The 20939-nt window shown below is 38.3% G+C and overlaps 1 protein-coding gene across 4 annotated transcripts in view; it reads right to left on the reverse strand.

Annotated features, from left to right (window-relative positions):
• The window catches only part of LOC122792228 (transcription elongation factor A protein 3-like), a 1160229-nt gene that overhangs the window by 802219 nt on the left and 337071 nt on the right, over nt 1-20939 (reverse strand). For all 4 annotated transcript variants that reach the window (XM_044059974.1, XM_044059973.1, XM_044059975.1 and 1 more), the window contains exon 4: nt 13578-13743. In XM_044059974.1, coding sequence (XP_043915909.1) covers nt 13578-13743 — 166 coding nt within the window. The remainder of the gene's footprint in view (nt 1-13577; nt 13744-20939) is intronic.

Raw genomic sequence — 20939 nt, forward strand, 5'->3', positions numbered from 1 at the left:
TTACTTTATGAACATTTTCTTGGCATGCAGCTTGTGGTTGCGATGACTTTGCTGTTTATGTCTGCTTTATGCAGACTTATTCTCCATAGACTGAGGCATATTTTCATATTACTTCATTAGCTGCAATTTTTGCATAAAACTTGGTGCACTCCACCAGATTTTACAAACTTTATAGAATCTGGACCTGTATATGCAACAATTACTAGGAACAATTCATGTTTGATTAATTAGTGTACAGACAATTGTAGAATTGGTTTCAGTGCACAAAATGTAACAGATACAGAAATTGTGAACATTTATATGAAACAGATAGGTATATGGACATATAATATTGGTATAAAGTTTAGTACTGATAATTGTAATATTACGTGCTTCAGCAAACCTGCTATCTAAAAAGTCTATATACTTACTATCAATATCTTAAATACAATAATTTAGGAATAGCAATGTCTGCCAACTTCCCTTTTGGTACACAGGCACAAATAGTAAGCAGTAAAGCCATAAGACAGATGGGACGTATGATTAAAATCCTTAGTATTAAGGATGAGAAACAACTAACATCATTATATAATGTCTACATTAGACCAGTCTTGGAGTATAATAGCATTTTTTGTGTCTATATAGTAGACTACTTGAAAAACCTAGACAGAGTTCAAAGAAAATTCACAAAAATACAAACAAAACCATCTAACTATACCTATCCATGTGTGAGCAATAACCTATATATGAGTGTATGTGTGTGTGTGTGTGTGTTTATGTGTGTGTGTGTGTGTGTGTGTGTGTGTGTGTGTGTGTGTGTGTGTGTGTGTGTGTGCACGCGTGTATATGTATATATGTGTATGTGAATGCATGTATATATGTGTATGTGTGATAATGCATATATATGTATGTATACTCTTACATGTATATTTGATTGAATGTATATATGGAAACTTAAACATTTATTTAGTATTATTCAATTGGGAAATATCTTGCGATGCTCTACCAGGTTCTTATCTACTTTCATTGTATATTTTGCACACTTGTATTTTCAAACAAAAGGGGGAATATCCTTTTATTGTATACTAACGGCTGTAAAGTCTACAATCTGCATGCTACTACTCTGTAATGTCTGTTTTGTAATTTTTTCTTCTCTCTGTAAACTTATGGAGTTTTTCTCCCCAGGACTCCACTGAAAATGAACACTTGTTCAGTCGGACTATCCTGGCAAACAAATGTTAAATAAATAAATAATAAAAATGATTCCTCAAGTCAAAGATTTAAACTACATCTCTAGATGAAAACTTCTTAAGTTGTACACAATTCACTTTCGATACTTACATTGGAAATGAATATTTGCTTATAACATATTTTATGAGCCTATTATATTACAGGCACTATTAGATATAAAAATACATGAAAGTAGCTTATCATGAAAACAAAATGAAGTTCCATATAAATATAATTAAATCTAAACTGCAAAATTCCTACTTATAACAAACAAATAGCAATGCAATAGAATAAATTACCAGATATGAGAGTGCAGATTAGTTAACTGGGCCAGGGAGAAGGCATTTGATTCAGACATATGGGAGTCAGTGCTCCTTAATGGCCATTTGGCTGGAACACTGTATACAAAAGTGGAAACATATTTTTCTTCCCTTAAGAAAAGATGATCCTGGAGATTCAGAAAGAAACCTAATGCTGGCTGTAAGAGCTGTGGCCAAAAAGGACTGTTTCCATGATCATGGAAAATGTGATTCAGAAATATGTTCACTGCAATGAGGAAAGACCTCACTATTGGTTAATTTATATATCTCTGAATTGTCCATAATTACTAGTTGTACAAATTGATACTTTCATGAGGTAGTCGCCACTGGCAGCCTATGCATCATGTTGGTACATGCATCCCCTCTCATTCACTTTCCCACATAAACGCATACACACACAAGCACAAACACACACACACACACACACACACACACACACACACACACACACACACACACACACACACACACACACACACACACACACACACACACACACACACACACACACACACACACACACACACACACACACACACACACACACACACACACACACACACACACACACACACACAAACACACAGGGACAGGCACATGCACACACACAAGCACAAACACACACACACACACACACACACACACAGGCACAGGCACACACACAAACAAATGTACACACCAACATACCTTTTACCTGTTCCTGAGTTAACAGAATGTCCCTGATGTATTGTCTTATTTTGTCCCTGTCCCCATAAATCACAGATCAGTACAATCAGTAATGCTAGACATTAAAGTTTCATTCTTCGTATTGTCTGTAAAGTGTATTGTGATACTAGACTTGTTGCTCTATTGATTTTTAAGTGAGTCCAAATAATAGATTAAAACAGTCCCTGATTTTTCAGCATGCTCCTGATATTGCCTCTTAAATGTACCTATTGCTCATACCTGCTAGAGCTTTGCAATCAGAGAATAATGCTACACACTACAGCTTCATACTTCCTGTACTGTAAACAAAGCCCACTAACACATGCTCTTTCAGTTAGTGTAAAGGGACGAGGCTTTATCGTATCAAGCTGCTTCTTGAGCCAATGGTGCACTGTTCAAAACTATTTCCCTGCTTTTCTTTTATTATTTTTTTAAAGACTTAAGGTAATAAGTTCTGAGTATCCCTAATGGCTCAGAGGGCTTTTCGGCACCAAAGGTGCAAGGTTCAAAATTTTCTCCTACTTTTGCTTTAACAGTTTTTTTAAGAGTATTCCTGGTGGTGCAGAGAACTAGCTCTTTGTTATGGAGTTGGATGTGTGCCAAGAGTAGAGTTTGAAACTTGTCTCCTTTTTTACTTTAATTGTTTTTTTTCTGAAAGACTTAAGGTAATATGCAAGCAGAATCCTGGTATCTAGTAGTAGTGCAGAGAGCTAAATCTCTACAAAATAGCTGTTTGTGAATGCCACTAGTGCAGGGCTTGCATCTTTTTAAGTGCCTTTAAAGCAATGATATAAAGATTATCCCTGGTGTCTAGTGTTCCCCTTCCCCATATCTTTCATACTGCAAAACTTTATTCTATTATCTTTTTAAATGCCTTTAGGGCATAATATAAAGAGTATACCTGTTGCCTTGTGTTCCACCAGCCCTACATCTTTTGTACTGCAAAACTTTGTTCTATAATATTTTTAAGTGCCTTTCGAGCATGACATAAAGGGCACCCCTGAAGTCTGGTGTTACTCACACCCCCCCAATATTGCAGGATTTGCTCATTAGTCTAGGGGAGTGTGGAGGTATGACAGCCACCTCTGCCACACACACACACACACACACACACACACACACACACACACACACACACACACACACACACACACACACACACACACACATACACATGTGCAGCTGTGGACACTCATCCCAGTACATACACTAACACATCCAGCTGGACTCACACACACATGCATACACACCCCAACACTGTCTGTCTCCTTAACTCCCCGATACTTACCTTTAACATGATCTCACCCATTGGAAGCAACTGGAGAATGTGAGCTGTTGACCATGTTCATTAACGCAGACAGTTAAGGTAAGTTATGCAACAATGCCTTACTGCAGGCATTTTGGGGAAGAGAACATAGCGAATTACTATAGTCTACTCCCCTAGACTGCCTCATTGGCATGTACAGTAGGCTGCAGAAACAGACCACTGTGGTGCTGTGCCACTTCATGGTGCAGCATTGTCTTTGAATTAGAATTGGATGTTCATTATATTGATCATTCCTGCAGTAACCTTAGCTATATGGGTTATATCCTGCCAGGAATATAACAGCTCAAAGATATAATAGCTTCCAAAGTTTCAGGGTGCCTTCCATGCATCCATAGTGTCAAGCAGCTTGAGCTAGGCTGACTAAAATACAAGTTTGGGAGTGAAGCCCAGAGCTTTACTGCCACCAAAGAATACGCTCCTCTGAGGCTTTCAAGGATCAATACTTACCTTTTGCTTTACTTGCTGGGCAGATAAGTTCCCTTTGGGGGGAAAAAAGTTCAATTTTCTTAATTTTTTTGATTTTTTATTACTTTCGTCTTCAGAGAAATTATTTTAAAGCTAGGAGTATTGTGTTTTAGCAGACTATCTCAGGACTCTAACATACTTTTAAATGGAGTGCTTGCTTTACTTGTCAGTTTAAAAGTGGCGTAAAGTAACTGAAAACACTTTTTCTCTGGAGAAATTGTGTTTATTTTAATTTTGTGGGTCTGGCATAGTGTTTAAAAGTGCTTTTTACTTTGTTTTTTCTGTCAGATAATAATGTTTGTGGAATGGTAGTGTTTACCAGCAATCACTGCTTGTCTTTCCTGGGATAGAGGCAATCTTGTTAGCATGACCATGGAACAAACTAATGGTCCCATGGTTGGTTCTTCTTCTTCCAGCCACAAAAATACAAATTTAAGCAAACATACTTTGCCACCACAGAAGGCTAGTAATTTGTCTCAGCCACAGGTGGGTGACTCTGTTGTGGCCATTTGCTGTACTTCAGACCACTCATCTTTTGCCCTGGATCCCTCTGTTATAAAAACTACAGCCATTATTTACCCGAGGTTAGTTATGTTCTTTGCGGCTACTGGTGTCCCCTCAGTGGGCAAGAGAGAGCCACTCTTGTTGGTCCTGGGAGAGGGAACTGGGAAGGTTTCCCTACTGTGTCAAAATTTTGTGCCCATCACTGGAGAAGCTACTGCTGTCATTAGTATTATAGCTTGCCCCATTTTGTCTGTCAAAAAGAAACAGAAAATCATGTATATACTCCTCCTCAATTTTCTTTGGACAGGAGTAGTTTACTCAGTCTGGCTCAGGGTATAATTCAGGCTATTGATCCTTCATGTAAAGTAGTATCTGTTTAAAGAAAGAGGGATTCCTATTTTCCTGAAGATATTCAAGATTCTGAATCTAAACAGGAAGATGCAGGTACAAATGCAGTTTTTTTTTCTTCAGATGTGTGATTCAGACTCAGAGGAGATCTCATTTTCTGATTCTTTCTGTGGGGGTTTCACTTTCTCTCTAAGACTATTTCTAGAATATGCTAGTGTTTTCAGTCAGGGAACCTTTCTCTGAGACTATTGCTAGAATGTGGCATTATTTTTCTCAGTACCTCAGAAAATACTATGAGTTGTTACAGAAGGATTTTTCAGACACTACACCCATTCCTCCTGTTATGTCTGTTTTAGAGGATATGTGTATTATTGTCTATTATACCATGACCCCCCCAAAACGTGCACGCTGATTGGCCAGCGTGCCCGTTGTAAATCGAGTTATACTAATGGAAAAAGGTCCGGTCGCCCGGACTTTTTTCCATTAGTATAACTAATTTTTTTAAAACACTGTCTCGCTATGTTAAATGGGTTTAACATAGCGAGACAGCTTTAAAATAAGCAACGGAGATCTCCGTTGCTTATTTTAAAGCTGTTTCTCCATGTTTCACCCATTTAACATAGTGAGGCAGTGTTTAAAAAAAAAGCAACGGAGAAAGCAAGATCTCCGTTGCTTTTTTTAGTGTCTTGCTATGTTAAATGAGTTTAACATAGCGAGACAGTTTTAAAATAAGCAACGGAGATGTCCGTTGCTTATTTTAAAACTGTCTCGCTATGTTAAACTCATTTAACATAGCGAGACATAAAAAGCAACGGAGATCTTGCTTTCTCCGTTGCTTTTGCTCATTACTCTGATGTACTGCGCAGGCGCCAGTACATCAGAACTGCCGCGGATGCCAGACATCTGCGGAAGGGCAGTAAACAGGCATTATACTATGCCATTATTTAAGAAAAGTAATAGTTTCTTTTCTTAAATAATGTCATGATAATAGCAATAACCACTTCTGGGTGTGGGTAATGCTAAATTTACCACGGTTGGCTTTGTTTGGTCCTCGGGCCTCGGGACCAAACCACGCCAACCGTGGGTAAATTTAGCATTACCCACACCCAGGCGTGGGTTATTGCTATACAATTTTCCTGCTAGACATCCAGCTGCCCAAAAAAGGCAGATAGGATGTAAAAAGTTCCACAATCTATTAAAAATGTATACACTATTCCCAAACCTGATCCAGCATTCCTTTAGTCTATCCCACTACTGCCAAGCACTTAGTTAATTCCAATCCTACTCCTCCTGATAAGGATAGGAAAATTATTGATAGGTATGGGAAAAAAGTGTATACTTCTACAACTTTGATTATCAGAATTTTGAATTGTCAGACTCATATGTTAAAGTTTGTTTTGAAAAAACTGTGAAAGTATGAGGAATGTTTTATTACCAGATTCTTCTTGTGACAAAGAATCTGCTTTAAATAATTTAAGTATCTTCTGTTGCAAAGGTCACTACTTATTGTTAACAGTGTGTCTATGAATCTGTTAGTACTTCTTCTAGGGCTAAGGCCACTGGTACAGTTCTGAGGAGGTTTGCATGGCTGCATTCTCAGAACCTTCCAAATGATGTTAAAATGATATTTTAAATTTTTCCATGGATAGATTCCTAAACCAGTTTGTGATAGTATCAAAATCCAGAATTATGTCACTTCACAACCTGTTACCTATTCTTCTGCTTTCATATTTCCTGGCAACATTAGACTTAAAAGGTACTTATCATCACATCCCTCTTCATCCAGACTTCAGACGTTTCTTAAGGTTTTGTGTGTCTGGTTCGCATTCTCAGTTTTCTGCCTTACCCTTTGGACTAGCCACTGTACCAAGAGTGCTCATAAAGTGTCTAGCTCCAGTTATAGATCATTGCAGGCTACAGGGTATGTACATTTTTCCATATTTAGATGACTTGCTTATTTTTGCAGAGTATTTTTCAAAGCATCGGGAATCTCACTCGAGTGAGAGATCTGCTACACAAGCTGGGATTCCAGGAGAACATTCAAAAGTCTTTTTCGACTCGTTCACACAGGGTTGTGTTCTTGGCATGTCAGCTAGACATCACTAGTCAAACAGCATTTCTTCCACATGAAAAAATAGATCTTTATCTATATCTGTTTCTAAGATTTTCCACTCAGACTTTAGTCACTGTGAGGGAATACCTCAGGATTTTGGGTCTCATGACATTTATGATTCTCATGATAGCACTAGCCAGACACCATATGAAAAAGATACAGTGCTATCTGAAGTCTCTTTGGTCCCAATATCAACACCCTTTATCTTTTCAAATCTTAGTGCTGGGGTTTTGTCAGAAGAGAAATCTTTTGATAGAGACAACAGATATCCTTAAATCCAAGTCTGCCCTTCTCCCACTGTGCTCCAAAGCAGTCAGACACCTCAGATGTTTTGGACTTTAATTGGGAGCAGTTTCAGGAGGGATAACAGTGCAGGTGGTGTGGGACAACAAGGACAGATGCAAGCACATAAATATCAAGGAGATGCTTGCCTTGATCAAGACACTCAACTCTCTGAACCATATTTGGTCACCATAACCTGTCCAAGCAGTTACTGATAATACCACAGTCATGTGGTACATCAACAAACAAGGGGCACAGGTCATAACCCCTTTGCAGACTAGCCATGTTAGCTTGGGATATTGCTTTACAGCACAGTCTCACTCAACATTCTGTCAGAGCAAAACTGTGTGGCAGACAAGCTGAGCAGGACCAGGCCACACCATCATGAATTGAAACTAGATTAGGGGTTCTTCCAAGATTGGTCCATGTGTGGAGAGTTCCTCAACAGGACTACTTTGCCTCCTCTTAGAACAATTAACTGGCAAGATTCTTTTCCAGGATTTCATGTAAGAAGACAGATGTTTTTTTTCTCTTCCTTTGACAGGAGCATTCCTATATGCTTTTCCAAGCATTCCACTAATATCCAGGGTACTTCTAAAGATTCAGAAGGAATCCTCAGTATCATTGTGGTGACTTCCTTCCTGGCCCAGGCAACTGTGGTTCTCCCTTATTTTGAAAATGATCAGGGACAATTACTGCAACTTCCTTACAGACTGGATCTAGTCACAAAAGAGCAGAGGTATTTGATACACCCCAGCATTAATCAACTTAAACTGACTGCTTGGATAACAGGGTTTTAATTCCTTTTAGGCACCTGTTTAGCAGGGCATACAGCAGGCACTAATGGTGGCAAGAAACACTGCTACCTGAAAATCATATATTAGCAAACAGAAAAGGTGTTTTACTTGGTGCCAAAAGTGGAACCAACACACATTCAGAGCTAGTTGTTCTCTGGTTCTACAATATTTGTGAGTTACTATCCTATGGCTTTTCTTACTCCTCTATCAAGTTTCATTTATCGGCTATTTCAGCATGTCTGCTCATGGAGCTACCTTTTTCAATGCAGTCTCATGTCAAAATATTTTTTGAAAGGGGTTTTGCATAAGAAGCCTTCAAGAAAACTGGCGGTTTCTCTTGGTATCTTAATTTTGTGTTACAGAACTTAACACTTGCTACATTTGAGCAACCAGATTATGTTGCTGACATGTGGTTTTTAACATGAAAACAATTGTTCTGACCTCTGCAAGAAGTGTATCTGAGCTGCAAGCTCTTACAGTGAGTCAACCCTATCTCATTTCCCATAGGAGCAGAGTTTCTTTAAGAACTAATCCTTCTTTTATGCCTAAAGTGGATCCAAGTTTACTTTAAGACAAACTATTAATCTCCCTGTTTTCTTTTCTAAACCTAAAAACAAAGGAGAAAGGATACTTCATGCCAATAATGTCCGCAGACACCTCAGGTACTCTCTGACAGAACTAAATATTTCAGATCATCAGATCAATTGTTCATTTCTTATGAAGGCAAGAAGAAGAGACAACCTGTGTCAAAACAAACTATTTCCAAATGGTTTGTCTAAGGTTATTACTCTTAGTTACACTCACCATAATAAAACTATTCCAGGCAGGGTCAAAGCCCACTCTACTAGGGCCTTGGCCTCATCTTTGGCTCTTTGGAAAGGGTTAGATTCTGTAAGTACTGCTACTTTATTCTCAGTCCATGCTTTTCAAAGAACTATATGCTTGATTCCTTCTCTAGGTCCAGATCATGCTTTGTTAGGACCATTCTCCAGGGCCGCCTGTACTCTTCTCCTTTCACTTCCCGAATGTATTAAGCAAGGGTAATCTACCCATATCGCTAAGGTTACTGCAACAGTGATCATTATGAAGAACAGAGTGCAGATGTGTAAGTTAAACTTACCATAACAACAGATGTTCAAAAGATCACTGCTGCAGTAGCTGCTCCCTCCATCCGCTTTTTTGTGTTTTTTATACCAAGGTGTGGACATTTCATTTTTGTTGTTCCTAGCATTGTCCTTTCAGGGCTCCCCTTCTCTGCTGGCATGAAAGCTCTGAAGGACTTTGTGCCCAAACTATTCTTTTAGTCAGCTCATCTTGAGCTGCCTGACACTTTGGAAACATGTAAGCTGTCCTGAAGATTTGGAAGCTGGCTGGCTGTAATATCCTTGAGCTGTTATATCCTTGGAAGAATATTATCCGTAAAGTGAAGACTACTGCAACAGTGATCATTCCAACATCTACTGTTATGGTAAGTTCAACTTACACAATTGTTCTTTACCATGAGGGGTTAAATAGCCTGAGTCCCTCACTGTAACCTTTCTGAATCCCCCTTGATAATTAATAACTAAAAGGCATTACATCATGTCTGTGTCTTTGTGTTTTCTGTCAATGTACCTACACAGCATTTCTTACTTTTTCTACTATATAAACAAGTATAACTCTTATTTTTAAGTATTTAAAAAATGAATAGGCCATGCAACCCACATCTTACTATGTAAACTATTTATTAAGTTATATACTGCACAGTGTTTGGTAATAAAAATCCTTATTTATTGGTTATTACTGGCTTTAGTCACTCATTTATAACTGTTTTCTAAAGCTAATTACATAGGACCACAACTGAAAAACATACATTTTTTAATAAATAATATACCTATAGTCATGTTAAAAAAAATAGGCAGCAAGTAATATGTTCTACCTACAACAAGTTAATTGCAGTTGTAAATATTCATTAAAATAATGAAGGATATCAACCCATTTCCAAATGTATTACAGCCTATGGGCAGAACTACATGAGAAATCTTTACATCTTTAGATCTATGTGGTAGTTGGTCAAACTAGTTTAAATCTCAATTGCACATATTTCACTGAATCTGTTTCTTTGCTGCTGTGGAACTTTAGCACACAACTAAAAGAATCATTTAGGAATTACTCTTGATTGCAGTTGTAAATCCTTCCTAAGAATCAAACTGCAGTTTAAAGTGGTGTTCCTTATTCATACTGAAACAGGATTCAAGTAGTCTTCATTATACCTTTAGCCATAGGTTAAATTTTTATTTTTATTTATTTTACATTTGTTAACCGGGGGGTGTCTGACTGAGCCGAAAAGGTCCTTTTTCAGCAGAGGCCCGGGGAGAAAAGCTCCACAAAGAAAAATTACAGACACATTTAGTTATTTAAACATAATCAGTATACACACACATTACAAGAGACATGTTTTTACAGTGGTATGCGGCACAAACAGTTACAGTGGAGAGAACAATCAAAAAGATATTAGTTTTAAAAATAAAGGTAAGTAATAGATTTGTGGTGTACAGCTGAACTTTGGAATGTAGGTAGAATACATACATAGTACACAGGTACAGTACATACATTGTAGATTAGCCAGTGTTTGTGAGTAAGATTGAAAAACTATTATCAATTGCTCTAGATTTAGTATGCATATGTTATCCGCTTTCACTAGCCTGGGGAGCAATCATGGCACTGCCAACTTTGCTTGAGATGTTGCCTGATGAGGTCTTTAAAGGAGGCTTTGGATGATGTGTTTTGAATGCTAGTAGGGACAGAGTTCCATTTTTTAGCCACCGAACTACTATATAGTGCATCTCCAAAGCTATTGTAGCTGTTGGTGACTTCTAGTAGTAGTTTGCTTGATGATCTAAGAGGCCTTTTGGCTGAGTGATGTTGTACTAGGTTTTTGAGGGCAGGACACTTATTGGGGAGGTAACAGATAGAATGACAGAGGCAGAGCTGATTGTAGGTTAGGAGGTTGTGCAGTTAAAGCCAGTGGAGCTGTCTCAAAGCAGTACAGTGATGAGTTCTATATGAGCAATTTGCAGCAAAACGGGCAATTCTGTTATAGCAAGCTTCCATTTTGCTTAGTTCAGTTTTGTTGAGATTAGTCAGAATGGGAGATGCATAGAGTAGGGTGGATAGAAGTTGGGAGCGAGCAATGGCAGATCTTGTGTTGTTGGTAAGAAATGGTTTGATACATAAAGTGAAGACTACTGAAACAGTGATCATTCCAACATCTACTGTTATGGTAAGTTCAATACAGCTAGCTAGCTGGTACAGTCTGGATTACTGAAGTATTGTTTCTTGTTCCATTAGAATAACATGTTTGTGATGTAAGTATGGACATTTAGTGAGTATTATATAAAGGAAATAAAATTACATAAACCAGTTGGTCAAAATGTTTAAAAGGACTGTGATAAATTCTACCATAATGCAGCAACTAAGAAATATTATTTAGAGTATACGCAAAAAAAATACTTTTATATATGGTCGCATCAGATCTTCATGTTCTCAGATAAAAATAGATTTACCACAATCATACCTCTCAACTGTCCAGATTTTATCATAGTTTCCAGATTTTTGCATCATATGTTTGGCCTGTCCCTCATAAAATATGTGATTTTATGACTAATTACTGGAAACTGAAGTGACAAAATAATGACAGACATTTGAGTTTCAGATTTCATATTCTTCAGAAAATGCATTGTAAATATCATGCATAAACATTCATCTTGGCAAAAACTTACAGACTTATTAAAAAAGTTCCAATGGTTTTGTTCAATGTAAATTTTTGGTGTGGACTTTGTATATAGTTCTATGTTTTTAGTTGATTATTATGCATTGTAAATGTATATCATAATTTTATATTGGTTTAAAATGTAATAAAAAGCTTTTAAGAAAAAAAAAAGAAAATGCATTGTAATGCAAAACTTATTATTCTAGCAACTTTCTAAGTTTGTAAGAGCAATATTAAAAATGTATTCCTACTCTTGGGCATTTCTTCTTTATTTTTGACTTTGTCCAGATTTCTTGCTCTATAACGTTGAGATGTGTGACCACAATAAAGTCCAAAAAATGCACTTGGCAATCAAGAACTGCAATAAGACTTTTTTATTATTTAACGTCATGTGAGACAAGTATTTATAAGTGATGTTTTCAGTCCTGATTATACAACGTTAAAAAGTGTTTTAATATGTGAAAGCTTGTTTGCATTTCCTCTGTGTGTTTAATAAAACGTCTTACCTTGGTTCTGGGCCACCTTTTGTCTGTGTGTTATTGAACTTCTGTATATGGTCCTATTGTATAATATCAGTAATAAAGCATTAATGAGTGAGGTCCGAAGGGGAGCCACACAGCTCCCATGTGCATAATCCCTCACCCTCACCTTGTAACACTATAAGAGGTATAGTGAATTTACCATGACCCATATATTTGTCACATCTTACTACTTACATATTCTGCTAACAAAAATATTTGACTTTGCTGTTTCATGCCACTATGTGGTTAGTCTAAAAGCCTATTTCTTGTAAAATTAATACTTCCAGAAGAAACCTCCTTACCAAGTGACATAATACTGGTCTGTAATTACAGATCCCTTAGGATCATGTTGGTACTGCAATGTATGCATAAATAAACAGACAAATGACGTGTCAACTGATAATCAAGCACTATTCTGCACATCTAAAGCAAGTACAAAGAAACATTCCAATATAAGGTAATACAATTACTTCAACAATTTCTTATAAGTGATTTTTAAATTTGGAATCACTGCTTTGCAACCTGTAGACAGCTAGTGAAGCTCTGTTACATTTTTGAAGTATTCCAAGCAGAACTAGAGTAGTAAATCAAGTGATATCCTTGTAAAGTATAAAGCAAACAGCAGCAGATCTGCTAGCAGTTAAATGGTGCTGAGCTGATTTCACGGATGGGAATTGCATTCAGATCTGCCTGACCTGTGAATTCAAATGTTTTTCAACTGCTGTTAACCTGGACATCCAAGTACAATCTGTGGTGTGCCTGTGGCTTCTTAGGTGAGAATCAAAAGTGTACTGCATGGCTCTTCAGTTTCTGCAGTTAACATAATTGGTTTCCATTAGTTCTCTACTGAATTACAGAAGAACACTTACATTCCTTTGACAAGATATGTACATCTGTTTCCTGCCCTAACATTGTCATGCTATATTACTTATGGTGTAGAAAACCCTTGGGACAAGGCTTGGGGTAGTACTGGTAAGACTATAGATTAAAGCTGAGTAATTAATTGCAAAGAATTATATGTAATAAAAAAATAAAACAATACCAATGTCTTCTGAACAAACTACAAAAAAGGGTTGTCAACCAAAGATATTACACATATTTTAAAGAGATCAGTGGGCAAGAATATTTTATCACCTGACTGGTTTCCGTATCTAATCACCCATACTTATGAAGCATAGGACAGCTATAGCCTGACTCTTGTATGAAGAGATAGTGGAAAGAAAAACAATACTTACTTTTCAACCTTCTCTTCCTTTTTCTCTGGTGAACGCTGCCATTGCGATAACCCAGAGACTGACTCTGTGCTGGTTATAAGTGTGGATACAGTGTCGCTCTTGTGTATCTTTTTCATTTCCTTATCACTTTCTTTGTCCTTGAGTGCCTTTGGGAATGTTGATGACTCTAACAGAGAGACAGGAAGAGAGAGAGAGAGAGAGAGAGAGAGAGTGAAAAAGAGGGAGATATCACATTGATCTGTATACCAGACAGGTAATCATTTCTTGGACTAAACTCCATAGTGACCAAGTAATCCTTCCTCTATGTAACAGAGTAAGCAGTCTCTTGTTCTAAAACAGATGATGAATGTGGAGTAAACACAAAATTTACAACTAAACAGTACATCAGTAACATGTATTCTAATGTGAAGACACGAATGATGAATATCTTCATTTTTCTAAGCACACACTGAGTATCCTGTAGTGACCAGATTTCACTATAACAACACTGGACCTCACCATGCATAGGAAAACAAAAATACATTTTACCATCACCTCTATTTTCTTCCCTATAGTAGCATCATTGCATAACTAGAATGATCCTTACCTTTTGCACACTCCCCCCATTTCGTTGATATTAAAACCTGTATAACAATCTCATTTATTTTTAGGGTGACTGTGGGGTGTATTGGTTTTGGCTCTGACTATAGCACAGGAGTCACATATTCATTTAGCAGCCTGGGCACTGGAGTAGCCAGTCAGAAAGTGAAGGGAGTGAGACAAAAAAATTGGCTCACACATCCTGTGTGTAGAATATGGGTAGAATTCTGCTGCAAGAGCTACAGCTGAAGGAAAGTCTACTGATGCATTTCCTGCATGTTGGGACTCAAGAGTCATGAAACCATCAATAAGTGCACAGTACCTAGCTAGAGGTATCATGAGTGCAAAGCATACACTCACTCTGTGCTCAGCATGCAGATACTGCAATATTCTTTCTAGTCATCACTAAAGTTGTTAGGTGCATTCATTAAAAAGCATAAGTGGATTCTAAAGATGGTATGCCATTTAGACTTGCTATGTTCAAGTTTCTTTTCTTGGCTAGCTTTAGACTGAGTATGTTAGGAAGTGTTTTCCTCTTTCTGTCACCGCTTACCATTAGTATAAAATCACTAAGACATTAAAAGCAGTTTAGGCAAAGCATATTTATTTTCTAGATATCAGCACATCTAAACTATACTAATAACAAGCTTAGGCTAACACTAACATGATGGAATTACAGACACTAAATACATGAACATAGGCATTATGGAATATTCCTTCCAGTCATAGTTCACAACCTTGAATGGCAGTAGAAATATTTTAGTTAGTTAGTTAGTTAGTTAGTTAGTTAGTTAGTTAGTTAGTTAGTTACATATTTGGCATTTGTTTACTGGCAAAGTCCAATTGGGCATGAATCCCGTTTTCAGTGGAGGCCTGGGGAGAAAAGCTCTAACATGCATAGTTCAACTAATACACTACATAACATTATCACATGAAGTGCAGTAACAAACAGTATAATCAACATACAGGCTAAATAAAGTCTGATCAGAAAATCATACAGTGAATATTAAACAACAATCATAGGATACTGAACACCTAGTAAAGTGCAATCAATAGTGATAGCCAATGGTAAAGATGTTATGCATTTTAAATATAGGCAAATATACAAATAGTATTATTCAGAACCTGTTGGTCAGCATATTTTTACATACTCTACACTTTCTCATGGCTTCATCCACATACCTACATAAACAACCTGTAATCACCATAGAACTGAAAACAAACCAAGGCCATTCCTTTGTTTAAAAACAAAGCAGAACTATGAAGCTTATCTAGCTTGCAACATTATACAGTTTGCTTTAAATGTTTCTGGTCTGAAATATGGAAATCCAGTTTGACAGTTGTAATGTCTGAAATAATTCTACTAAAGAAAATTTATTTTGACACATATTTTTGATGTTTCAATATAGCTGCAACAGTTTTCCATTTGATTTATTCTTTATCAATAAATCAAACTTTTATCTACTTAAGAAAGTGAACATAAGAGATCTGAGGCATCTGGTCATTTTATTATCAGATTTACACTGAGAAGTAAATCAGTAAGATAGTTATAAGGTGTAAAAAGAAATGAACACTAGGTTAGAAACTACTGTATGGAGTGCCTGAATGGTAGTGCTCATTCGGTGTATTTATATATATATATATATATATATATATATATATATATATATATATATATATATATATACATCCTCTATCATTATTAATTCCCTAGCACCTATTTTGTACTACTTTAATCATGCCCTACACATGAAACATAGCAAGATTAGAATCACAAACACTAAAATCTTTTTAAAAACCTCATTCCCCAACTTGGAAACAGATTAGTTATCTGTGCCATGATGAACCATCAACTTATTTGGCATGTAGAACATTTACCAATTTAAGATGTATCCTAATGATCTTAAAATTTAATCTCACTATCTGAAATGACCATTCAGTATTTTTACCTCATACTTTCTCCCCTTTCTCATTAAGAATTAACAGATTTCATTTACCTGTGTTAACTCCAGAAATACCTGTCGATTTGAATTTATGTCACAAAGGTCATGGCAAGACCTCCATAAATCCTACTACATATAGCAGCCATTTTGCATTCATCCCTCATTTGTTCATATCCACAAGCCAATCTGCAATACGCATTTACCTCTTTTCATCCCCACACATATTAAAATCATGTAGTTTGCATCCTGTTGCATTTTTAAACAGAATTTGCAACATCCTGTTAATATTGTTTTATTTTCCATATTTTGTGATATTTTACCCGTTGAATTCTAATATATACTACTATGAATTTTATTAAATAACCATTATTGCTCATTTTCTCAGGTAGGGATAACACATTTTAACCATGTTACAATGAATATGTCATCTTATCCCTCAAACTAATGTCTGTATACTGCCAGCTATGAGCCACTTGGCCATGTAGTACATATCATGAAAAATCATAAACACATCCTATGCATAGTATAAAAATCATATATACATTCTGTGCATATTGTAAAAACAATATACAAGTGCTATGCTTTGTCTTAGAAAATGTATATACACTTTGTGCATATTGTGAAAACTGTCTGGTAAATGTAAACATGAAATAAGTGTATTTCCTATTAACAGAATTCTAACAAAATCTTGTTCTGTCCTAATATCCAGTTGTTCACTTGGTAGGTTCACTGGGCATACAGTTCCTTTCCACGAAACAATGTGAAAGCAATGTCTTGTTGACTGATTCTAAAGGTCACAAATTAGGTAAATGAGAGGTGAGGGAACCAAAGCTTGCACCAAGGGAACTGCAGTTCACATCACTTGAATCTTCTGATTTATGCTACTTGAATATTTCACTTGGTTTTCAGGGTAAACAAAAAAACTTCTTTGCAAATTTAAAAATTTCAACCATATAACAACTTATTCTTACTTACCTGTTTAGATTCTTACTCCAGCTAATAAATAACAGAAACAACAGAATTTTTTCCTATTACAGTCCTTTGTTTTCCATAGTTATTACCAATTTAACTGTGGCCAGTATTTGGAAAAGTGATGACTCATAGCATCTTATCTGCATCATATGTTAAACCATGATTGCTTTTCACTCTGCTCGGCAGTCAGTGAAGTATTTCCTATGGTCAGTACATAGGTTCATAGGTTCATAGGTTCATACTAGGCTATCTGCCCTAGGGCATTTATAAGCCTAGCCAGAGTATGTTTGGCTTTCGCCACCCATTTTAAATTAATTTTGCTATGCCCTTTTTCGAGGTTAGTATACTGTGCCTCTGTCTAACAGTGACACAGAAGTGATACCCGGGGTAAACCTATGATCTCCCATCCACTCATCAAGATTCCTCTTGAAGAGAGTCAATGAGGGACTCTGCCTAACCTGGACTGGGATTTTATTCCATAGTGAAGGGAGCCTCTGGGTTATGAATCTGTCCCTCCAGCATGTCCTATTTATTTCAGTGCTGAGGTTCAAGTCTCGAGCGTGTAGCTCGATGGGATTTGGATTTTTGAGGTGCAGCATGTCCCTTAATTCGGGTTGGACATGGCCTTATCGTCAGGCACAGGTCACCTCTGAGCAGGCGGTATGCCACTGAGTAGAGCTGGAGTTTCTTTAACCGGGTAGCATATGGCATCTGTTTGAGCCCTTTGATCCTCTTGGTGAGGTACTTTTGGGGTCTTTCCAGTTGCTGCAGGTGTTTGGTAAGGTACATCCCAAAGGGGCATTGTACTCGATTATGGGCCTGATGAGGGATGAGTAAAGAGGCACAATGACCTCTCCTAATCTAGATGTGAATCCCTTCATGATTAGGTGGGCTATATAAAATGTTTTTCTAACCACTTTGGCCACGTGGTTGTCAAATGAGAGATTGCTATCAACTTGGGTCCCCAGGTCCCTAATGACTTCTTCTGTACTTAATGGATTACCACCTATGTGGTAATTTGTGGGCACTTTGTTTTTGCCAAAGGGATGACTATACACTTTTGGCATTTAGCTTGAGACCATGGCTCTGGCACCAGTTGTCTGTTTCTATGAGGCCCTTTTGGAGGATGCTTGTGTCGGCTGAAGAGTCGATTATGGCGCCCAGTTTGCAGTCATCTGCGAACTTGGTCAGCCACAGTCCTTCCGTGTTGGCCTGTACCTCCGAAAAATATATACCAAACAAGAGAGGTCCCAGGACTGAGCCTTGTGGGACGCCACTTGTAACTGGTTTGGAGTCTGACATGGCTCCAGCAATTCTAACCATGTGGGTTCTGTCCTTGAGCCAGTTTGCAACCCATCTAGTGACATAGGGGTTTATATTTAAGCTGGTGAGCTTATCTATAATGCCTGAGTGGGGTATTGTATCGAAGGCTTTGCGAGGTCCAGATAGGCTGTGTGGACCACCTTCCCTTCGTCAATGGCCTTGGTGACTGTTTCAAAAAGTCAACCAGGTTTAAGAGGCAGGATCTGCCCTTAACAAAGCCAAACTGGGTAGGATCCAGTGTCTTTAGGTCCCCAATATCTTTATTTATGAGGTCCATGATGATCCTTTCCATAGCTTTGCAGACCAAGCTAGTCAGGCTTATGGGGCGATAGTTTCCAGGGTCCGTTGAGGCACCACCTTTGTGGAGAGGGACCACTGTTGCTGCACGCCACTCTTTGGGTACATATCCTGTAGTAAGGCTGAGATTGAACAGTAGTTTTATGTTTGGGTTTAGCTCTTCTTGGAGTTCATGTAGGGCAGCCTGGGACACCGTCTGGTCCCATTGATGCTGTGTTTTTGCTTTGGAGAGGGCAGCTCTCACCTGAGCATCTGAGATGTCAGGGGGGCAGCACTCTGCTGGGATAGATATTTGCCCTTTTGGTGGGGAGAAGTTTGCGCTGAACCTGTCAGCTAGGATGTTGGCAATGTCTGTGGGATCAGTGTATTTTTTGTCATTTTGGACTAATTCTGAGCATATCTGGGAATTCCCACCCAGGTTCCTAACATAACTAAAGAAAGCCTTGTGATTATCTTTAGTGTCCTGTGCAATTTTTTTCTCGAAGCTGGCCTTTGACGATTTTATGAGTGCCCTTAGTTTTTTGCTAATACTGATCAGAGATGCCTTCCCTTTTTGGTATTTTGCTCTATCATGTAGTAGCTTCCTCCTTTTATTGTATAGTTTGTTTATGGCTGGGGTCCACCAGACAGGTCGTCTGCCTTTGGAGGATTGGGTCTTGGTTTTATTTGGGATTGCATGATCCATGCATTCCTGAAGGTGTTCATAGAATGCATTTATAAAGGATTCTGCGGTCTGGGCCGTATTTTCCACAGGCCCGGGGGCTTTGAAGGATTCCACCTCGGTTTTGAGGAGTGTGAAATTTGCTTTAGAGAAGTTTTTCACTGTGGTTTTCTGGGCAGGGGGTGGGGTCGGGATATGAATATCCAATGAGATCAGTTTATGGTCTGATTTTACCAGTGAGGGATACACTTCTGGTCTGGAGCATAGAGTCCCCATGTTGGTGATGATCAGGTCCAGTATGTTTTCCCCTCTTGTGGGAGTGGTAACAAGTTGTTCCATAGCATTTGAGTTTATGAATTCTAGGAACCTTTGGGCAAGGGTGTTGGAGCTAGAGTAATGCTCCCAATCTATGTTTGGGTAGTTGAAGTCGCCCAGTATAATGGTGTTTGGAGAGACCTTCATATTTTCCAGTGTTTTCAGGAAGTCCGAGTGGGGTTCCTGGGTTTGGGAGGGTGGTATGTAGCAGGCTATAAACTGGAAGGCAGTTTTACCCACTGTTAGTTGCACATGGATAGTCTCTGATGCTTCGTGCTTTTCCACCAACCTGGAGGTGTGAGTATCTTTGATGAATATCGATACTCCCCCTTTTTGTGGTTCGGTCCAAGTTTTGGGGCCGAAAAGCATGGTATGAGGTATAACCTGGTAGTGCTGGGGTGCTCTCGGGAGTCCTGAACCAGGTTTCTGTTACTGCACAGATATCGATGTTCTCCATGCTAAGGAGAGTTTCGAGTGCATGCATCTTGAGGTTTAGACTTCTAGCGTTGAGTAGCATTACTCTTAGTGTCTTATCCCTTGTGATACCTATGGAGGTGGGTTTGTCTTTTGAGCCTTGCCTAAAAAAGGCACTATGGGGGTAGCAAGAGCCTTTGCCAATATCCGAAAGCCCAGGGGTGACAGGTGCAAGCCGTCCCTAGCAAAGCATCGTGGCTTGTCGTGCATATCATCCCAAGCAGACAGGCATTGGATCCCCTTTGAATGACACCAATACTTAAGCCAATTGTTGAAACTGATCATCTTGTCTTCATATTGTGGCATCATTCTTGGTGAGGTAAGATGCTACTCAAGGTCAGGGTCATACCGGCCTGGGCTACATGCCCAGAGAGCTCCTCTATGTCTCTTTTCATGTAGTCCAGGGAGGTACATCTCAGGTCATTCACACCAGCATGGACAATGACTGAGTCATATTTGTACTTGCCTTGGAGTGACCTGAGTGCTTGTGTTATGTGGCGGATCCTAGCACCCGATAGGCAGCTCACCGTGACCTTCTCCTTGTTCAGCCTGGTGAGCGGACGTCAGTGTGCCTGATGATAGAGTCACCTATTACAAGTGTATCAGGTGTGTTGTTTAGCCTTAAGGGCTGTGACTGTTTGGCACACTGGCTTTGTGAGCTATGTGTTGCATGTGTTTTGTTTTGGGGTAGCGGTTGCTTGGGTGTCTGCTTTGGAGGTCTTTGCTGCTTAGGCAGATTTTTATTTAGAGCCTCAAGTATGTTTTGTGTGTTTATGTGTTTGGTTTGCTGTCGTGGTA

Source organism: Protopterus annectens, chromosome 1.part2, assembly GCF_019279795.1.
Source record: "Protopterus annectens isolate FY-2018-M chromosome 1.part2, PAN1.0, whole genome shotgun sequence".
Taxonomy (NCBI): domain Eukaryota; kingdom Metazoa; phylum Chordata; order Ceratodontiformes; family Protopteridae; genus Protopterus; species Protopterus annectens.